Genomic DNA, 22,844 nt, shown 5'->3' on the forward strand with positions numbered 1-22,844 from the left:
GATAATTTACCTTTTCTTTTTACTGCTTTGCTTTGAGGTAGTCGGTCTCCACCTGTTACAGATTTGTTTGAATTGTTATTACCATAAATCTTTACATGGTGACCTATGCCACAAATTACATAATATATTAACTTTCGTGCACAAAAATAAAATTGGGAAATAATAATTCAACTTAAAGAACATAGAAAAATCACAATACTATTGAAGGGGAACATCTGATTCTGATATAAATTTGTACTGCAAGAATTTCATGATGGTCAGATGTGACACTTTATATTTAAAAAAAGAAAAAGTACATCAAAATGAATAATGCTAGTAGTAATATAAAGCCAAATCACACAAGATAATTTCAAGATCAATGTAATAAATGCTTATTATTCAGCAGAAAAAAAAATCAGGAACAATGTACAAAATAATAGTGCAAGAACAGCTGCAATCTATTTGTTCTCATCAGTTTTGAGATTTTGGTTAAAAACTTTACAGCTGGCGAGAGATGCTGCTGAAAAACTCAGATTCCACTCAGTGGGCTGATTAAGGCACATCTTTATGGACTTCAAATGTTCATTTTCTGTGTTCATGTCTATTGAATTCTGCGGCTCCGAGACTTTCACTTGTAGCGTGCTGTGAGAAAAGAAGCGGGGGTGGGAGAGGGAAAAAAATGAGAAGAAGTTTAGTACGCTTTCCTCTTCCCCGGCAAACAAGCAAACTGATAAGAGGCAAGATGAGGTGGTGGCAGACTGCGTATACTGTTGGGTTGTTCTTGTTGTTTTAATGCGCTATGTTCCAGAAACACTGAGATCAGAACCTGACTGCTGCGTTATCCATGTTGTAAAAGTAGATCGGGCTTGTTTGTGTTGAAATAGCTGAGGTGCTGTTAATTCCCAGCGACTGTCCTAGCTCAGCCTCCTGCTAGCGCCATGCCTTTGCACAGGAAGAGGTGTGTTCTGCAAGCTGGCCTTCCTTAAATCGTGTCCAGCTGACTACTGCAAAACCACAGAGCAGGAACTGGGCAAGAATTTGGGCTCAGGTTTTTTTTCTGACACTGTTAATTTAGTGCAGCCATGAAAGGACTAATATACAGACAGTTTTCCTTTTGTTTCAAATCTAGGAAAAGTAGTAATACAAGAAGGGAAAGCAAGCCAGCCCTTTGTGGCGATCACTAAGCAGACTAGGACATGTGTGGACTGAATCATACTCCCATTGTTGCCATATAGAATCATAGAATAGAATCATAGAATGGTTTGGGTTGGAAGGGACCTTTGAAGGTCATCTAGTCCAACCCCCCCCTGCAATGAGCAGGGACATCTTCAACTAGATCAGGTTGCTCAGAGCCCCATCCAACCTGACCTGGAATGTTTCCAGGGATGGGGCATCTACCACCTCTCTGGGCAACCTGCTCCAGTGTTTCACCACCCCCATCATAAAAAAATGTCTTCCTTAATATATAAAGCACTGGAATTATGCACACTCAGAAGAAAAGCAGGTAGAGTTTGGAACTTCTCCATCCCTACTGTTTTGTTTTGTTTTGGTTTTTTTTTACTGCCTACCTCCTGCAGTGATCTGTGTCCTATGTGCAATTCATTGTTTCTCACCAGCCTTTTCAAAGATTTCAAGAACTGCAAGAATGATACAAAGTTGGAAATATTTCTAATTACTGAGATACTAAAAATAAAGTTCTATGTATTGTAATTAAGGTTAGGAGGTAATGATCATGCTATAAACTACCCGCACACAGTTTCTCCTATCAAAGGGGTGTTTAAGCAGCAAGAATATCTTAATGGCTCTTACTTGCTGCATTTCAGGAAAGCAGGTCCATCACAGGGCTTAGGTGCAAATTATCAAGGATTGAATCTGCTGCAGTATAGTGTCCACATGGGTGAACAGTCTAGCTGAGGACATTCAGTAATTATAAGACTATAACCTAAAACACATTAGCTTGTGTTACTCAAATACTATTGACCATCTTTGATTAAGCTTTTTCCTGTGTCTTGGCAAGAGGGAAAGACAGCTTGTGTAAGAGCTAAAGTGACCATTGTTATTTTTCACAGGTCATCTGAAACACCATTTTCATTCTTTTACATTTTTATGCAAGCTCTCTAGAAGGCTGTGTGCCTTTCTGACATGGTAGTGCAACAGGCATTTCTAGTTTACAAACCCTAGTTCCTAACCCTCTGTAACTGGGGTACTGCTCCCGTGCCCTGCATTTCCCTGTGTCCTTATTCTTCTATCTTATGCCTTGTTTTTGCCTTGTACCCTTTTCCTTCATTCTTTTCTGGTTTGCACACACTCTTGTTGCTCTGATCTCTTCCTTCCTGTAGGAAACACAGTGCAAGCATAGATGACAGAGAAGACTTCAGTCAGCAAGGTTACTTTCTTGAATTTACCACCTCTTCAGACTTGAACCTTTGCCCTCACTTGCTGTGAGGTAAGTCAAAGCCTTTTCTTATGACCATGGGATTAAGTGTATATATGCGATGGTGCCAGGGCTGACTTCTGAACTCTTGCAGCTTTCCTCACCCCTACTGATTATGTGCTTTCCAGGCATGGCCAGGTAGCAAAACTTGAACTCTTAACAGAAATAATCACCTGCTAAATGAAGAGACAGGGCTGGAATGTTGGTTTGTTTTGGGGTTTGTTGTCGGGTTTTTGGGCGGGGTTGGGTTGTTTTTTGGTGGTGGTTGTTATCTGAAAGGAACATAAATGCCTTGGGAATCAAGAAATTGCAAATGGTGAAGTAGTATACACCTGCAAAGTGCTTTAAAGAACAGCATTTCTACTGTCTGTAAAGCAGTAGATGATAACACAGACTTTTGTTTAATGCTGGGCAAGTGCCAGACAGAAAAAGCTGAAGGTTCAGGCTTCTCAAATGATTTGGCATGTTACTTCTGTATATCAACTAGGAATTGTACTAAGAAGTCGGTATGGCCCGTTTTCCAAACAAACACCACTGCTAGCAGTAACAGAGTGTATACTAGGATTTGGTGTAATTGTGACCATAATTCCTCCCCCTTTGCTTGGACTGCAAATGAAAATGCAGAGTGCTATAATACTACCAAACAGCACTTTCCACATAGTCAACTCTCTGAGGGACTGTCCTGCTCTTTATCTTTCAGTGTTTGTACACATTTCTGTACAAGGTGTAAAAGGCAGGACTGAATTTGCAAAACTAGAACTGAAGTATATGCTGGTAATTGTCATGCAGTAATTTACCTCTTACAGAAGAACTCTAGGAAACTCAAGAGTTTGGCATTTTAAGAGAATGCATAAAAACAGGAATAGAAAAATGTTAAATTAATGTTTTTTTAGTTCCCCAGTATGGGTAACATCAACATAAAAAGTCAAGTATTTTAGGAAATTTTACCTTGATAAAAATAAAGTGGGAAATAATATGGTTAGAGATCTGCATTAATATATTCTTTAACCAAGAACCTAGTCTTTCATCTCACTTGTCATTCTTTTACCTGTAGTGATTTATTTTCTAGCTGTTGATGTAATAAGGTACGAAAATGGTGTATTTAAATAGTGTTTTTAAAGCAGAGAATGTAATTGAGGCATAAAATTAAATAGAAGCAGTTGAATTTCTCCAGCCAGATCCATCAATAGAATAGATTCTACTCTGAATTTTATTCCACTCTGCTTACAAAAGGTGTACTGTGCATTAAGCATTCCTAGCAAAAGACAGAGATGTTTCCTACAGCAACCCTCCTGTCAGGAAGAACTGCAGGTTACAGCCTGATGCTACCAGAAGCCATGAAGCCTATTTTGGTAGAGCTTGGAATGAGGCTGTAGAGTATCTCTACTCTACATCCTCCTGGAGTTCTCCACTACCAACGCTTGCACCAGTAAGAGGATGGCGGTCCCTTTAACTTCCTAGACAACAGGTGTTTACTGATCTTATACAATGGTCTCTAAAAAGGTTAGAATTTCCAATTCTGAAGCCATCTGTTTACTGTTCCAGCAATTATCATCTTTTTTGTTTTTATTCTCTTGTGATTGACTCAGTTAATCAGCTTCCGTGCATGTGATTTGTGGAAGTCAGCTACAGGTGCTTCTGTAACATGGAACATAAATTCCAGCCATGGCATAGTCAATAGTTCTGCTTTCACTCATGAATTCGAAGACAGGCCAACAGTGCTAAAGGCCCAGTGAAAAAGAAGAAAACAGTCTTTATTTGTTTAAAATTATTTGTATGACAAACTAGTGATATTTCTTGAAAATTCAGATTATTTTCTTCATCTTTAACTACACTACCCTCTACCAGCCCTTGTCCTCTAACTACCCTTGAAGTGCTGATAACATTTACTGCTTAATTTAAAAGATTTCATATTTCAGAGTGTACAATAACTGATCCTGATCATTCTTGTCTCTTCTTAGAAAGTAAAAATTAAAAAAAAAAAGTATATGGAAACAAGACTATACCTTTTTGATCTGAAACAATAGCACTTTAAAAAAAAATATATCTCGGGGAGCTAAGTTGTGTGTTTCTGCAGTCCTTTAGCATGTGCTATATCACTGCTCTGTATAAGGAGCACGTTCACTCTTACGAAGGTTTTTGACTCTTCTCTGTAAGTGAGCCTATGTGAACGAGCGGAGAGGCAGAAGGCGCCAGGTACCGCACCGAGGATGCGGACACACTAAGGTCGTGTACAGTGACGGGACACACTGTTTTGTCAATGCAAGCTGAGGATGCCCTCACATGCTCTTGGCTTGCTTTGGATGCTGCTGCACACAAAACCAACGGGTCTAGAAAATTGTCAGTGATGACGCCAGGACTTTTTTTCATGTGTTGCAACTCTCAGTTCCCAAATCACCATCACGGAATCATCTCTGAATTTACTACCTTTCAACAGCGTTGGAAAAAGAGGCAATTGCCTATGTTATTCTAACAAATCGTAGGAGCCAAATCAGAATAATGCTGATGGACTCTGAAGTCCTATCTAGCCTCCCCTGGCTAAGCAGACAACCCTATGTGTGGTTAGGTCTCCGGGCCTGCTAGGACCTAAAAGGATCATGTCTCTCCACAAAAATTTCCTCCTATCATTAAAGCAAAAGGAATTAAATGGAAAGGTCTTTGAATTCAACCTTCTACTAAAGCAGGCAACAAAGGGCCTTCCTATGCTCCTAAGTGCTAAAGAAAACCCTGCTCTTCTCCACACTTCCAATTAAAACTGCTTGAATACAAGTATTTCTTTGTGAAATTTTGCGTTTCTTTCTTTAGTTTTACCCAAATCATTGTTATGATAACAGAAATACTGATTTTTAATAGAAGGACGTGAGAGCAATAGTGTATAAGTTGACAGGCTGCCAAGCACAACAAGAAAATAATATTCTTTGAGCTCCTTATTTTCTGTGCAGTTTAGAACTGCGTTCTTCAGGAAAACCAGGAATTTGACACCTGTTGTATGAAAATGACAAAGTTAAAAAAAACCTGGCTAGCTCAAGTCCATACGTTTGCTGAGTTAATCTGTGTCTACGACATGTCAAGGCCATGCAGAAAAAGCAGGAATAGGGATAAATGTTTCTTATCTGTTAGGTGACTCCTCAGCATTTCCTATCAGAGAGATTACCATCAAATGTCATGTGTTTGTATGCTGTAAAATGACTATGAAAGTATCACTATAGGGTTATGTTTCTCTAAATGTTTTGCAACACTTGTTTCATAGATAAAAACATCTCCTTCCCAGCTAGCTGAGAGCTAGGTCAAACTGGTTTTTACCCTCCTGTCTGACAAAAATTCTGCAAACTGCACTTGTTAAACACCACCATCAATGATGTGCAAATTGATAGCTTGGAAAGCGCAAGAGCATTTGTGGTATATAGCACTGATTTGAGGCTTTTAGAGAAAGGTTTCAAAAATACTGAGTAGAAATAGTAAAACTTTAGCAGCATAAAAAAATTTCCTCTGTACAAACTACTCAAACATTTCCCAGAAAAGGAAATAGTGGAATATATTAGGTTAAAATCTACAATGACTATTGCAGCCTCAGCATGCTTTCCAACAGATTGATTTGATAATGCAACATACATTGAAATTAAACCAAGCACGCACAGTCAGATTTTATTGTCTCTAAAATTTAAACTCATCTTTCCACATTGCCAAAATGCATCAACAAAGAAATCTACAAAGAAATTTTTTAATGTCTCATTTCCATTTATCAAATGGATTCTTGTCGTAATAAGAAATAATATTTTTCAGCTGAGTGGATGGAATCCCATTTAGGAATCCGAGAGAGAGAAAGAAATGCCCTGGAAATAGATGGCATACTCAACTAGATCAAAGCAAGCTGGGGAGATAAGCAATATCCAGGGAGTCTTGTAAAAATTAGACATAAGAGCTGGGTTTAACACAGCTAGAGTACTAAAACAAATAAAACAGTACACAAGACAGAACCAAGACAGGAGGTGAACTGAATGAGACAAAAAGACAGGGTGAGAAGTCAGAACCAGCCATAGTCCCAGACTGAAATTATGGTGGAAGTTTCTTTTGCTCTTCATATTAACTCAGAAATGTTTTCTAGGTTTGAGGAAAAAAAAAAGGGTGGGAAGAAGAAAGGAAATAGGAATGAAATACATACGAAATATATGAGAAAGATAACTAAAAGAGGCTAGTAGGAATTTGCTGAGCACTTGTGGCACATCAGTGAAAGAGGATTACTTACTGGTAGCTATTTCCTGAAGCTATATATTGAAATATCCACGCACTGTTCAAGCTTTAAGTTTAACTTGCACAGAGACAAAATTATATAGCAGTGGATGTTTGTTGCACCTTTTATATCACTAATTCATCTTCAAAGAACACAGCACAACAGTAAAACCAAACAGCATATTGTATGCATTTTCACGTAGAAGTTTGGCAAGTGGAATAGATGACAACAGTTTCAGAGTGCAGTCACAGAAATAGCGTGCCTTTCTCCCCAAAGCCAGTCAGCTATAGAAAATGTTCTCACTCCCTTAAACATAACAGATCATAGGCAACAGAAAAGGTTTAAATTGCAACTTCATTGCAGAAATCGGGAACCGAAACAAGTATTAAAAAAAAAAAAAAGGAAATTAATCAGACTTGTGCAGCCATGGAAGTAGAGCTCAGTCCTGATGGCTCCCCAAAACACAGGACAGATCTGAACGTATGTTGACAAGTTTAAATATAGACAACATTCCTGCCCCCTTTTTAAGTTATAATTATTTAAAGCAGCCTGACTTAGAAAGTTATTTAGAATTGTGATCTTTTTGACAAGAATCACTATGTTTTTTGGTAATACAGATTATTTAGCAGTCCACAGAAGGCACAGGGTTCTTAAAGAACACGGAAGCAAAATATTAATGATGTAAGCTGTCACTGAAATGGGCATGAAGAAGTGATAAAATTTTAGGACATACTTTACTAGTGATGATAGTATTAAACCTGTAAAAGAAAAAAATACTCCTATGATCTCAAATCGTTCATAGCATACTGTCTTCAAAGATCTTGGAAACAAAAACCAGCTAAGAATCTCAGAGTTGAAAGGAAGCATCATGAATTTTATGATGAACATAATTAATTCTTAGCATCTAGGCACTGCTGTGAAACAAGTCTGCCTCTGATTATCAGTTCCCTGAAAGAAAACTACCTAGTTTCTATGCATTATTAGAAGTTAGTAGCATGCAAATAATTTAAAAAACCCCTAAACACCTGTTGTGCAGATGAGTACTGTTGCATTTGCCTTAGAAACATACTGTAACAGAAAAAAGTTTTTGCTGGTTTTATTCTACTTAATCATAATTAAGAATGGTTTTGAACAAGGCACAATAAGGCTGAGGCTTGGAGGTTCAGAACTACGTATGCTGGTTCAGGCTGTTCTCAGAGGAAACAGAACGCCACCATCTCAATACTGTGATGAATGCAGCTATGTAAATCTTGTCATTTGAGCTAGATTAATCTCAAATCTTTAATTCAGAATAGTTTTTTGACATTACAAAAGCAATTATGTTATGGAGGGAGATCATCTCAGAAATATGATGAGACAGTCCCTGGGTAGTTTATAACCCACCAGACTTCTGAATTAAGGAAGGTCAAACAATAATTTGCAAATAACTCATTTCCTTTTCTGAGATTTCTACTACTTAAATATAATTTAAAACCAGCTGTGAGTAGTAAACTGATAAATATGAAATGTCTCAGCAACAAATATGATATACAAAAGAATTTCTTCAAACACACATCTCTAGAACTTTAAACTAGAAAGACAGGTAACGACAACCACCACAATTTTAAGAATGGATACCTTAAGTATAGCTCTTAAATCTTGACTTGCATTCTTAAATTTTAAAAATAAATTATTGTTACTGAGTGTTTGAAATTTATGCTAAGTGCCCCAATAAAAACACTGAAACCTAACTTTAAGTACTTCCCCCCCCCCAAAAAAATTTAGCCTCCATTCATAAAAGAGCACCATCTAAGTGAAAATAAGAATATTTTTTTGGATTAAGAACAATATCATATGGAATTCTTACAGCTTCTAGACAAGAATTTTTCAGCTAGGCTTCCACTTCATGTACAGGAAAACAATCCATTATTTGAAGCAAATAATCAAGATTTCAATAGTTTGAAATAGACAACTTTGAGGGGAAGCCTGTGTCAGTAAAACATCAAGTGTAATCTCTGCATATTTGTGAAATCTGCACCTTAGATAATAGGAACCTGTGACAAGATCCGTCTGAAAAGACTGATATCCCTAAGGATCTTAATTTTTATGTATGCGTGTATTTTAATACGAAACGTGAAAGTCTTATTATTCTAATTCCTAGCAGGACCACAATTTAGAAATATTCTACCCTGAGCTGCAAAGTGAAAACAAAGAATAAGAATACCTACATAAGACCTGCTTGGAAAAACATGAGTGTAGTCACATTACTCACTAATGGCTTGACAATGGATATAAAACATTCAAAACCAAGTAGAAATGCATAGGCTTATGCTTTTGAAAGGATTTTAAGTCCTAAGCTAATGTTAATTAAGGCCATTTCTACTGGTAGGCATGCAGTAAGAAAAGCAGGTCTAAAGTTGATCATCACTGAAGAAAGAGCTACAGCCAAGTTAAGATACCTGCCCCACTTACAGATAAACCATGATAAAAGACAGAAGCACAGATTCCTTTTATGTATGCCTAGAAGTGGAGACAGAAAGAAGCATGTGGCAGTAAGTAGAGGATGGAGAGTAGGTGAGCTGGCACAGCCATTGAAAGAACAGTTTGTGAAACTCCTACCTAAATTTAATTTGTGGTAAGGAACCGATAAAACTGAATGCAGACATAAGTCAGGTGAGTTTCTGCTGTCGAAAGAACAAATCAGACAGTAAAATCTGTCAGATTGACAAAACCAAACAAAAGAACACAGAAAAAAAGCCTAGGTCTCCATAAAGCATGAATTTTCTCACTAAAGATTTACATCCCCTTAATAGAGCAAGAGATACCATTATTTGTACTCCAAAGAACACTGAAGAATCATCTAAGCAGCCTTTACTGATGTCTAAAACATGAGAGAAATCAGCATCAGAAAAAGGTCCCCTTCCTTCAGTTATGAAAAAATGGAAAGAGAAATATAAATTGCTTGACCTGTTCCACAGGAACAGAATGTGCAATTTGCCATGAGAACGGGAGCAGAGACAGTAACTTTTCTAGAATTATAAAGTGGCCAGAGCTGTTGGTCCAAAAGCATGGAGCTAGGAAGACAAAGTCTGTTTATACGTACTGATTTTGGAAAAGACAGGTATCTTTACACTGTAGGAAAAAAATTAAAAGTTACCTGGTCTTCAATAAGAAAAAGTGGATTAAAAAGTAGGCACAGCTATTTAGAAAAGATTTTCCATACCTGGGTTTGAAGAAATCTGTGACAAAGTCTGACTGACATCTTCCTCATAAGATACTACAAATCTCTTATCAGGAGCAAGAGACAGTATGGACCAGCAGAAGTACACAATGACAAATATGCAGTAAAAAACAAAACAGGGAATGAAATTGGGCTGCACTCATTCTGCAGTGCTCCTGAGAGTATGCTTTGGCACTCACAAACATACAGCTTGGAAAAAAAAAAAGCTGATGCGTGATCTGAGAATCAGTTAAAGTTTGGTACTGAAGGAGAGCGAAGTATGAAGAGAGGATGCAGATGAATGTGGAACAACCGGAGTGTAACGGTCTGAACGGTCTGAACAGTGGTTCAGACATGGGCCTGAATAAAATAAATTAATAAAAGCAATGGCGTGAAATAAACAACAGTTCAGCAGGGACCATGGCGAAGTACCAATACAGGTTAGGCAGTTCTTTAACAAAGGTGTAGGCGGCTATAGTGGATCACATATGAAGCACAAGTCAATGCTATATTGCTGTAAAAATACAAGTAAGTATCATGATACATAAAAAGCAGTGGGATAGCTAACATTGGAAGAGATAGCCAATGGTGTAATTTTCATTATGGGAGCTAAGCTGTTATGAGAAGTAGTTAGACATCCTGTTTGGGCTCATCAGCCTCCCTGAAAAAGTGTGCACATGTTCTATGCTTCTGTGAGAGAGGAAAAAAGGTAGAAAGCTGCAGGGAAAACATAGCTAGTCTGACTTATTAAAGTGAGTAATATAAAAAATAATGTTGACAAAAATCACACATTGAGGAAGAAAAATAAAGTGAGCATTTAGATGAGAAAACAAGTCAGTCAGCTGAAAGCTGACAATCCAGTAAGGAGGAAAAAGAAATAACAGATGGAGGAGATATGAAAACTGAAGTAATTCAAGATGATACCTGATGCATTGAAAGGAGAAGATGGAGAGAGATATGTCTCAAGAACAGCATTATTTTATCAAGGTACACTGCAACCAATCAAAACATTATTTTGAGTCATAACCTGGTTAGGAACCTGATAAAAATGTGCAGAGTACATTTTAATTATTGCTCAGTTACAATAGCTTCAATATTTTATTTGACTAGCAGTGAAATAATTTCTATTTTTTATAAGGCACTATTAAAAAAATCCTTGCGAACAAAGTAATTAAAAAATTGCAATTAACTTCTAAACTGGGACCTCAATCTAGGTTCTATTTGCAGTATTTCGAAGAAGTGATTTTCTCTTAAAATGGTACATTAGAAATGTTCTCAGTTCATAGGTAGCACATATACAAATATGTATAGGTACAGGTCTATAGATCATACATTTCTATATACTTGTATTTGTTAAAAAACATAACTTGGGTTTCCAAACATTTTCTTCTGATTTATTTTAAAATATCTAATAATATCTTTTAAATAACTAGGAAGTAAACTTTGTTAATGAGGACTCCATAAACTTTCTTTGCTAGATTACACACCCAAGAACACCATCACGTTTTGTATTACACTGAAACCGCAAAGCATGACACTACCTCAGTTACCACCAAGGGCAAACCCATCAAGCTGTGATGTTGTAGTGGTGTGTGCATGTGAATGCAAAATGCTGCTCTTAAAATCTTGGGCTTCCCATATAAAACAATTTCCATTCAGATACATCCATCTAATTAGTTGTTGATCATTGTAAAAATATCTGGCTTAATTAGAACCTGAAGGCTGTTAGCAGCTTTCAGAAACACTCAGTATGCTAGGGAACAGTCAAGATTCAAGGCCATTTTAAACAGCAGAGAGTCTTTCTTTTTCATGCTGACCATAGGAAACGCCACAGAAAAAAAGCCTTATGATAAGAAAATGCTGTCCTTAAAATATGGCAAAAATCTTATTTGTATTAAATTAATATCCAGTTACTAAATGAACACAAGGAAGAAGGAACATAAAAAATGAAATATAATTTTTAACAGCTACCAAATGTTTACCTACATTTGAAACAAAATTTCAGATAAGTTAATAAGATTTAGCACCACTCCGTAAAGCCCTGCAAACAAATGTTTAGACTTTCTCCTGAAATACTTTAAAATAATGAAAACATTTCTATTAGTCTCAAATCTTGTTTAAACAATATCTTTAAGGCACAACTGTGTAATTACAGCAAAACGAAAGGACACTGCTAGCAAAAGGATGAACAGTGAATAAATGCGGCATTATATTTGGCTTGAAAATCTGAAGAAGGTGTTGAATCATCAAAGGACAGACTACAACTATCTTTTGATTGAGTGAAAGAGGAATTAAGGAAGGAAAACCCACTGCAGAATACATGCAAACAACAGCCCAGTCATCTCACACCATTTAAAATCCTCCCCTCGATTCTGGAACCAGAATCTCCACCTTTTGAATGTAACTAACTGAAGATTCTACTATAAGACACTTTACAAAAATTTGGTGAAAGAAAAAACCCCACCACTAGCTTTAGCATATAAAAGACAGAGGAATGCAAACTAAGGCACAGTACACATGCCTCTATGAATTAAAGCATCTTTCTTGAACAGGAATATTCTCCCAGAGCTCAACACCAAAATGTAGAATTTTCTCAGTATAATTAACCTGCTTTGTGATGGTCAGGCTACATAAATACTTTATTTACAAGTTACATCATCACAGGCTGTGTTGATTGACCTCTATCCTTTTCTGTCTAACATCAACCGAAGCTCCACTTTAAGGCTGTAAACTCTTAACAGAAGAGAGGATTTTAAAGAGGATATGTGCTTGTCATATTTTCAAAAGTGCTAGGCAGGCCTGGGTAAACTACTATTTTCTCTTCTAGAGAAAGGCTGAAGCAGAAAGACAGAAGCCTGTCTATATTTATATAGTATTACCAGTTCCCTAAAGAAAGCTGAAAAATTTAACATTTTCCTCAGGACTGAGGACAAATAGGAAAGCATGAGTATGAGTTTCTTGGTTTTTGAGGAAATAAAATTAAAAAGAGATAACAAAACAATACTGAATAAAATGATGAAAAAAACCCCACTTACCTATAAAGCTGGGTATATAAATCCTACACAAATGATCATGACACTAAACTACAGAAATTTCCTTGCAGGTAAAGGAAATGAAAGACTTCAGAGTTGAGTTCTTTGAAAGAAGTCTACTATTCAAATAAGCAAAAGTAAAAATCCTTAGCTTAGAACCCTCAAAAGAACAGGAGGAACAGCATACCCTAAGGCAATGTGTAAATGACCACAGTTTAAAACAAAACAGCACCCAAAATTTATACACCTCACACTAGATCACATGATGGGAGAAAAAGGCAAGGGAAGGAAGGACTATATAATTGCATTTGGCAACTGGAATTCCAGAGTGTAAAACAAGATGGAGTATTAGACTGTGGTATTAGAGCTGCTGTTGTTGCATTAAGGGGAATGAGGCAGAAACCATTAAGTTCATTAAATGAGTCAGGATTTATTATACGTGTATAGTCAACTATATATCAAGTCTACCTTTCTGCTTTTATACTTCTGCATTAAAAATGGCCCACTTACTGAGAACAGTTATTCATTTCAATATTGTTCCTACATTTTCTGTTAATTTTCCTACTTTGTTTTATGGCTGTCTGTGAAAAAGTAACTTCCTGTCTGGCAATTACAGTTATGAAAATTTCTATCTGCTTACTCTGCATCACAGGTGAAACTTATCCTGAAGCCAAGGGACCTTCTGATGAAAAGCCTTTGTGAAAAGGATTTCTCAAAATCAACAGATTTAATGACTGTTACACTATGTCTCTTTTGCATTTTACCTAACCTAATATTTTAAATTTGTTCCCCATTAGGAGTGTACAATGTGCTCCTTCATGAAAGAGAAAGCTGAAGGGACTTGCTAAAAACAATTGTTTTTGTCACTAGATCCTTGGTGTGAGACTAATGTCTTCCACAGTAGTAGGAAAGTGATTCACATTGTGTAGCCTTATCGCTACTGGATTGCGCTATCCTAAGACAAATAAGCAACAATACTGGAATATTAATGCCATACTAATATAGATGTGTAAAAAGAGTTCACAAAATTTTCCCTCCTGATTTTAAGGAAATTTATGGTAACAGAAGTCAAGTTTAAGAAAAGTTTCATCTGTTGTCATATTAATATAGATGATATTTTACATGCGCAATCAAGAGACCAATTAGACTCATAAAAATACCAGGTTTTCATAGTTAGATTCCTAACTCTTGTAGTCAACTTTGAAATGATTACAAAGATTAACAAATTCTCATTTTAAGTACTGCATTAACTTGATCTCATTAGAATAGCATTTAAAAACAGCATTCAAATATAAGGAAAAATTAAAATTGAAAATTTATATTATCTGCCAACAAATACAATAGATTTTCTTCTAAAACTACAGACTAGACTACTTGAAGAAAAGCCAAATTATAAGGGAGAAAATGAAAAAGTTCATTTTAGATTAAGAAAATATCCTAGCTTCAAGTGATTGGAATTGGTTTTTAAAAGCTTTTCTGTGTGAACTCCCACCCTGATACAAATGGTAAGTAAACAGGTATGTCATGTCATCACAGCTACTGTAGGAGGTCCACAGCCTCCTTTGCACCTGTGATAAAGCCACACCCTTTGAAGCAGATTTTTAAAATATTCAGTACATTGCAAGTTCCTAAAATGGAGTCTTTTATAGTGTCCCATTTTATTGTTGGATAATAGTTTCTCTTATTTTAGCTTGGCTCTCTTGAAGCCTTTTTGGATCTAGTTTGGCCAAGTCCAAAGCACGTGAATGTGGTCTTCAGTGTTATAAGGAAACACACTGAACCACTCTCATGGAAAAAAAAACATAAATGCTTTCCTAGAAACATGCTTACATAATTTTCTTTGCCACCACAGACAGTAATAGTGTTTCAGTGTTGCTAAAGAAATTAAAATGGTCAGAACATAGATTTACAGTAAAAGGGAACTACCCCTCAACACATCAAACACATTGTTGAAGCAACAGTTCAGAAGTCAAGTAGTAACAAACAGCATATGGACCAATGTATCTACCATCCACCTTATCTTGAATAAAACAGGCAATATGAAAAAGTGATTAACTCTCTTCTGTTGCTACAATGAGTACATGGCTAGTTCTGGTTGCTTGATACTACCTTGAGCTGTAAGAACTCAATTGCTTTATTCCCACTTGCACATTCTAACAAAAATTGAGTATACATAAAAATTCGATAACAACAGTCTGCCTACCTGCCACAACGCTTCACAATAAAACAGCATCACAACACCTCTCTCTTTCAAGAATATTCGGTAAGACACCAAGATCAGTAAAACTTGAAGAAAAACTTTAAATATTGACCATAAATGTGTATATAAGAACATTGCAAGCATGACAACAGAACAGTGATATAATTTATGATACCACATCAACAAAAAAACAATCCAAAGAACATATGAATGAATAAGGATGTTTTCATGTGCATTTAACTTCCAGATGCAGGAATTATGTTTGAAAACACATGCATGCACAGGTAGAAATCATGTTCCTTCTTTTTAGCCAGTAGCTATACTCTAGACTAAAAATGTTTATATGATTTCCTTGGCTAGTGCAGACAGTACACAATGTTGAATCAACATGCCAAAACAAGACATCCTTTTCTATATCAGACAATCCCCTGATACTGCAACAGTACCCCTAAAAAAGATTTGGGGTTACAAGTGTGGAGAAAATTCCAGAATCATAATTCTTTGTCTTTTAACATTTCCTTTACCAATGAACTTTCTGTCATATCCTTTCTAAAGACAACGATTGATGAAACTATGAGTAAAAGGGAAAATAACAAAAATTGTAAATGAAATAATGTAAAATATCAAAATAGTTATCAGATATCCTAAAGATCCAAAACTAAAGGAGGAAAGTTATCAGGTAAATAAAATTGAGTCCCAATTAAAACTAACATGAGACCGTATCACAGTAATAGGTCTTACATTGCCATAGCAAGAAAAAGTTTAAAGATAAATATAATTCAAATGCAAAATTTTCTCAACTACAGTCAAAATTATGAAATAAAAGTATGAGAGAGCTCTTTCTTCATTTGCAAAAAAGAAACAGATAGATGTTACCCTTTCCTTTTCTAGTTCTAGCTTTTTTACAGCAATCTTGTGTCAAGGCTTGAACTTCTTAAAAACAAGGTTTTTATGTTGAGTTTGGCCCCAAATCAGTGAATTAAAATACAAAATAATAGTCTAAAGATAAAAAATGCTGTACTTTGGAAAAGCACGGTTACACTGAATGAGCTTAATATGAAGAATTTTATATATCACATAAAGCACAAAAGAAATAAAGTATGCAAGAGCCATAATATTGTTTATATTACAACTTAAATTAACTTTTCAGTTTATTATCAGGGATAGTTTTCTACAATATAGAATACAAAGGGGGACATAAGATTTTGCTCTGGTATTTTGAATAGTTTTTTTATTCTTTAGTCAATATAATCAGATTAGCTAATACAATATTGTTTCTACAAATGAATACTTCTGCAGTAATTTAATTTCTATTGCAGAACTTTTTTTTTACTTGGTGAGTATTTCACACATTAGTTATTTTATTGAAATGAGTTGAGACTTCTGTTTAAGGAGATCTCTTCATCCAACAGAAGAAATAATTTCACAAGTGTGCCCTCTTTGTAAGTAACAGAATGGCCTTTCTGAGATCACAGTTGTATTACGATGTATTATAAACACGTAGCTTTAAAAATGGATTTAATTTCACACTAGCCTAAAAAGATTCCAAGCCAATGCATTTAGCATAGTAGCTGTATATTGTACTTGTCTAGAATAATTTTGCATTTAAAATTGTTCTGTAAGGATTCAATGCGCAAACCCTTTAGAGTCAGCAGATTTCATTTGGCATTGAATGGATACTAAAACGGATCTCTGAATGAATACTTCTCAGAAGTACATAGTACTATTTTTTACTATATAATTACAAAACCATTACAGATTTATATTAGAAATCATTCAATGACAATTTTTTTTAAACAACTATATGTTAATACACTGAATTTCTGCTTCATTTTATAATTTACTCTTCCTAACAATATGAGAAACTCCACAGTGGAATGAAATTCTGTTCCTTTTGAAATCAATAACCAGTTGCGACTGACTTCAGACATGTCAGAACTTGATTTGTCGTCTGTCTGAACTATACTAGTTAGCTCTTTTTCTTTTATCTTGATGTGTTACAGCCGTAATAGAATGTAACACACCTATTGTAGCTGAAAGATTAATGTAAAATATTATATACTTTTTAAAATTGCACTTTCTGCCTTATTCTGATGCTATACGATGTTTAATTTCATGACTTCTCTGAAATTAAAATGAATATCATGCAATAAAAAAAAGAATCCAAAGTACTTAGTTGTTTGACTTCTCCAATTCTTTAAGACTGCAATTTTAAGATGAAGGGGGGAACAGGAACTTACCTACTTGGTACTTTGGGTAATAAGTTGCCATTTGTCCACTACTGCATGATTGTCTCTTATGCCTTTTTCTTATATTTGTATCAGTGGTCTCCCATTGTGGACTTTTTCTTTTGTTTATTCTGATAAGAACTTCAGAACTACCTGCAGGATTATCATCATGGTTTACACCACTACTTAATTTTCTGCTGTGAAACTGGTCCTCCAGCCTTTCAGTCACTTTAGAAGAATTAGATCCTTTAGATGTTTCCATTTCATTTTCTTGTTTCTTTAATGCATTTTGCTTAGTAGAATGGGACCTTAAAAGAGGATGTCTTTTTTCTTCCATATAGGCCTGAGTGCTTTTACTTTCAACAGCTTCAGGAGAATAAATGACATTATTTAACTTAAATGAATTGTGCTGCTCAATATGGTTGATTTTTCTCAGAAATATCCTACAATCTTTAAAGGTTTTGGCTTTCCAAGTATTTTGAAACAGTTTATCTTGGCTTTGTTCTTTTCTAACATTTTGCTGGCAACAAATTGTTCCATTTGTCTCTGCATGTGACTTAAGTATATTTGCTAAACCAGGATGTGGGTTAAAGTCAGAAGATCCCATCATCTGTTGAACAACTGCATCTCTGGCTTCATTTTCAGTTGGCAAGAGGCTACTCTGAGATTCTACCAAAGTCTGAGTGGGCTGGATTTCTACTGTATTTTTTTCCTGGAGCTTGGGCATTTCATCATTGGTTTCCCCACTTGTACTTTTAAACAACTGGCTTTGGCAAAAGAACTGCAAATTTTTCTTTTTTGATTTCCAGCCTCCAGGAGCCTGATTATAGAGCTTTTTTGTTTGTCCCCACCTATCACGCTGTAACTTCTTAAATTCATTTCTTTTTAATCTGGCTAATGTGAAATTACTTTTCATGCTTAAGACTGGAGACCTCACCATGTTATGTAATATTTGTAATTCCCCTGCTGGTTTTGAAGGAGAGGATAGTGCAAACTTTTTAAAGTGCTTTCTGAAAGGGCAAGTACTAAGATCAGATTGTTTAGTTTCCATCTTTATCTCTCTAGTACTAACTACTTCTAAAGGATTGCGAGCATTTGCCTTTCTCACTAGAGAGAGAGACTGTGTTTCTGTAGTTTGCATAAACCAGGTGCAGAGTTCATTCATATTACATTTTTTCTGAAAAAGCATTTTTATAGGTGATGTTTCAAGTTCTACAAGGCAGGAGTCTAAAGGGTTTGACATTTCAGTATTACAGTCTTGTTCAATGGGATCCCTTTTTTCACATACACATTTATCAAACTCATTTCCCCCCACTCGCAACCAGGTATTAGTTATCTGTTCAAATCTATTATTTAGTTCTTCCAACAAAGTGTCACTTGAAGTGGAAGTAGCCCACCACCTGAGAGAGGGATTCGATGAAAAAATGGGATCCGATGATACTTCATTAATGGGCCCGAATTCACCATCCTTAAGATCCTTTTTTGCATTTCCTGAATTTCTCAGTTCTGAGGTATCTTTGGATGCTGTGCTCTGATTTGATTGCCTATGTTTTTCCTTTCGATCTTTAGCTTTTTTCAAATGGAGTTTGTAAGATTTATGTAGTAAGGCACTTCTACAAGTAAATGCACTAGAAGATGCTAATGAATGTAAAAAATGCAGGGAGGGTTTTCTGTCTCTAGCAGAATGTCTCAATGGAATTTCACGTTTTCTTGACACTGTTGTAATAACATTGTTTGATCCATCCTCTCTAGAATCTTTCTGTATGCTCTTTACTTGACCCATATTATTGCACAGTTGATTTTTTCTCTCCTGTGGTATGTTTTTTTCTAACAGATTCTGCTGTTGTAAAGGAGGCAAACAGTTGCTAATACTCACTTTCCTTTCCTGAGGTGAAACTCTATTAACAGTCACTGATATGCCAGAGATTTTTACTTTTGCTGGCCTACCAGGTTTTCGAATGGCGGTTAACTGTTTCTTAATTGGCCGTATAATATTGCTGCAAGGATGTGGTGATGCTAGGTTACTCTTGATAGGTCTGACATAGTCATAACCAGAGACCTCGTTTTCAGTGGAAGAATTCTGTAAGGCTTTTACTATTTCAGTCAAAGCAGTTTCAGTTTCTGCATTGTGCCTCACTTTGCTGTGGTCATTGGCAAAATTAGAATCAATGGGTTGTGTGGGCAGAATGCTGATTACATTTAGATTACCTTCAGAAACATGTCTCTTAGTTCTTCTTGATCTTCCAAAAACAACTGTCACAGTTATATTTTTGTTGCTGTTTACTTCTTCCATTACTGCTGCATCAGATTTGGTACTTTTACCGTCACTGCTAAGTTCAGGTCTAGGTTCTGTGCTTTCAGTCACACCTATTTTTGGTTTTGGAGGCCGTCCAATAGGTCTCTTAACCTGCTTAACAACTTGAGGACCTATTTTCTTTGGTCTACCAGGTTTTCTTTTTAAAACCGATTCACTGCTACTGCTGGATTTCTCCACAACTTCGTCGTTTTGTTTCAAGTCATTTAAGTTAGTTTGACCAACTGGACAAGAGCTTGTAATCGCTTCCACATAAACACAACTTGACTCCTCCTTAGTATCATTTTCACTGTAATCACAATCCTTGATACAGATTGCATGAGAAAGATCTCCTGTGGCCTGTTTGTCTAACAAAGTGTTTGTGTGCCCCTGAAACAAACAAATATCTGTGCTTCCTTTAGAAGATGCAGCTGCAGATGTCAAAGTATATTTGACTCCTTCACTACTATTAACCTCTGAGACAAACATAAGCTTAATAGGACTAGAGTAGTTTAAGGGAGACGAGATCTCCCCAGCTTCAGAAGTTGTACGCAAGTCTCCATCACTGGAAGTTGAACTGGATGAATCAAAGGTCAGAGATTTCAAAAGGCTGTCATTAATTTCTTGATCTATAACCATTTCTTGTCTGTTTGTTGTCACACACACAGTTTTGATTTTACTGCTGCTTGGCACATGTGAATGTGGAAGGAAGCTTTGTCCTGTGCATCCCATTTCACTCAGAGTGAAAGGTAAGCCTCTTCTAGCAGCTGGGTTCATAACCTGTTCATAAGCATTATTTTTTAAATTTTGGCTTATTTTGTAACTATCCAGCAATGAGTTGTTAGTTTTTCTGGCCAAGTTTATTGTATCTTCTAAACGCTCTACAACAACTTGCAGATTTGTGTCTTTCACAATTTTGCTTATATTTATGTCACTGCATCTTTCAGCATGAACACCTTTATTTATTTTCATTTTTCCCAAACTTTCTAAAGACTTCTTTGCATTGGACGACTTTCTAAACACAATATTGTTCGTTACATACACAGAGTACCATCCAGGAGGCACAATGTTACGTTTAGTTCTGCCCAAGATTCCATTACTCTCATCCTTTAGAGGAATCTGCTCAGTCTCTTTTAAGGTTGCACAATCTCCTTGTGTTTTTGCGAGTTCCGCCTGGCTGGCTGCAATAGCACTGTCTTCTGAAACAACCAGAAAGCCGGACCTGGTTTGAAAATTAGTAAGAGGTAGTTTGAAAGACTCTGTTTGGTGTACTGGAAAGCACATTGGTTTGGTTTGGCAATTCATGCATGGATTACTTTCAAGATGTTGCAAAGCCTCACCTTCTATCACAGTAAAACTGTGTCTTTTATTTGGAAATATTTTATCAAATTTTTTTGTAGATTTCTTTGCATTTCTCTCAGAAATTGACCTTTTTCTTACAAGAGTTTCATCAAGGCTTGCAAGCTCCCTCTTGATTTGCAAAGACTGTCGTCGAATAAATGGTGAATCAGGAGAATTATACATTGCAAATAAAGTTTCCTGACGCTTGCGAAATCTTGTTTGGATAATTTTATTTTCCACTTGTTTATCATGTTGGTGAAGTAATTCCATAAAGCTGTAATCACTTGCCTTAGCATTATGCAAAAGAGAAGCTATGAAGTCTCCTAATTTGACATCATTTTCTGGTGCCCTGTCACTGCTAGAAAGTTTTACAGTATTTGTTGCTATATGTGTCGTGTCTATTGATTTTAACTTTTCATTAATACGGTCCATTAAATCTTGAAAAATGGCAGAATGTTCACCTTTCTCAGCCTTCTCAGAATTTATATAACAACTGTTGCTTTCTTGGTCTGTTGATAGCAACGTTCCATCTGAATATTCGGTCTCTTTTCCTCTGCATGTTTTACCTTCACATTCAAATTCTCCTTTGCTTCCTTCAGCTGGCAAGAGGGATGGAGGCTGGTTGATGGATATTTCAAGCTTATTGTCTAAAGTTGGAAAATCTATAACTGATCCTTCTGATGATTCAAATTCTTTACTCTGTACAGGTGATAGAGGAGGCGGTGATGGGCTGCGAGATCTGTTTGAATTTTTAATGCTGTTCAAGAGATCACAGTCCTTAGTTGAATATGGACATGCTGCTGCTTTCACAGAATGCCTGTTATAATTTTGCAATTGTTCAGCACAATACTTATGAGAACTACATGCTTTGTTCACCATTGTCTTAATACATCCAATCGCTACAGCTTGGCACGACAAAGAATGGAAATCTTTAATACAAACAGACAGAGGTGGTAAACAAGTGTTTGGTCTTTGATTTTGTAAACAGCACCTTTTTGTCAGCATATGTCCATTGCAATTGCAAAATGAAACGTGAACATCCTCTTCAGTAAGGGAACTGGGAGTTTCAGACTGGACCAAATGTGTTTGCTTGCAACTGCAAACTATAGGAACATTTTCATCTTGTATTAAAAATTTTAACATAGCCAAAGTCTGTTGCCAGTGATATGAACAAAAAGACTCCAAAACTTTGTTTAATGCTGATTTTCCTTTTTCCAAATTAGCTGTTTCCTCTGAATTTGCATCAGCTGTTGAGCTTGAACTGAAAACGAAAACAAATCAAAACAAAATATAAATTACAGTAAAACACCATATCTAATGTTTGTTATAATGGTTAAGCTCAAGCCTAAAAACCTGAAGCTTGCAAAACAGTTCTGTTCTATTTGCACTATTCAATCATACTTGCAAGTGTCACTAGCAATGATGTGCATCTTATCTATAGCAGTGGTAGTCCTACCATAAGAAAAATAATCAGGAAGAAATTAAGGGACGAAAAGAATAGTTTGAAACATAGCTTCTTGTATCTAAATGTAATTACAATAATGTTAACTTTCTGATATTTCAAACTACCTTAGTCATTAATGAAGGAAAACCTCACCAAGAACCTGGGGAGCTCAGTATTACTCCCATTTCACAAACTGATGCACAGAGAGGGTAAATGACTTGCCTAAGGTCACAATTGAAGGTTGTGGCAGAGGCAAGAATGGATCCATCTCTCCTGAATCCCACTTTAAGATATTCATATACCAAAGTGTATTCAATGCTCTTCAGGATACTCTTAAAGATCCTTCTAAAGACATTTTTATGTATATATTTATTTTTAAAGAATATTCAATAGGCTAACAGAAAATGGAAAAAATAGCCATTTGCTACTGTTACTGTTCTTTGCAGATAGAAGTTTCCCTTCT

At 36.0% G+C, this 22,844-nt stretch overlaps 1 protein-coding gene across 2 annotated transcripts in view; it reads right to left on the bottom strand.

Annotated features, from left to right (window-relative positions):
• Positions 1 to 366: 366 nt before the first annotated feature.
• The window catches only part of LCORL (ligand dependent nuclear receptor corepressor like), an 87,520-nt gene continuing 65,042 nt past the window's right edge, over positions 367 to 22,844 (bottom strand). Inside the window, exons 8-9 of one of the 2 annotated variants that reach the window (XM_050896034.1) lie at positions 8,262 to 8,272; positions 367 to 621 (exon numbers count right to left, since the gene is read on the bottom strand). In XM_050896034.1, coding sequence (XP_050751991.1) covers positions 438 to 621; positions 8,262 to 8,272 — 195 coding nt within the window. In that variant the 3' untranslated portion in view covers positions 367 to 437. The remainder of the gene's footprint in view (positions 622 to 8,261; positions 8,273 to 22,844) is intronic. The other variant, XM_050896033.1, reaches the window with a different exon arrangement.

Source organism: Gymnogyps californianus, chromosome 4 (genome assembly GCF_018139145.2).
Source record: "Gymnogyps californianus isolate 813 chromosome 4, ASM1813914v2, whole genome shotgun sequence".
NCBI lineage: Eukaryota > Metazoa > Chordata > Aves > Accipitriformes > Cathartidae > Gymnogyps > Gymnogyps californianus.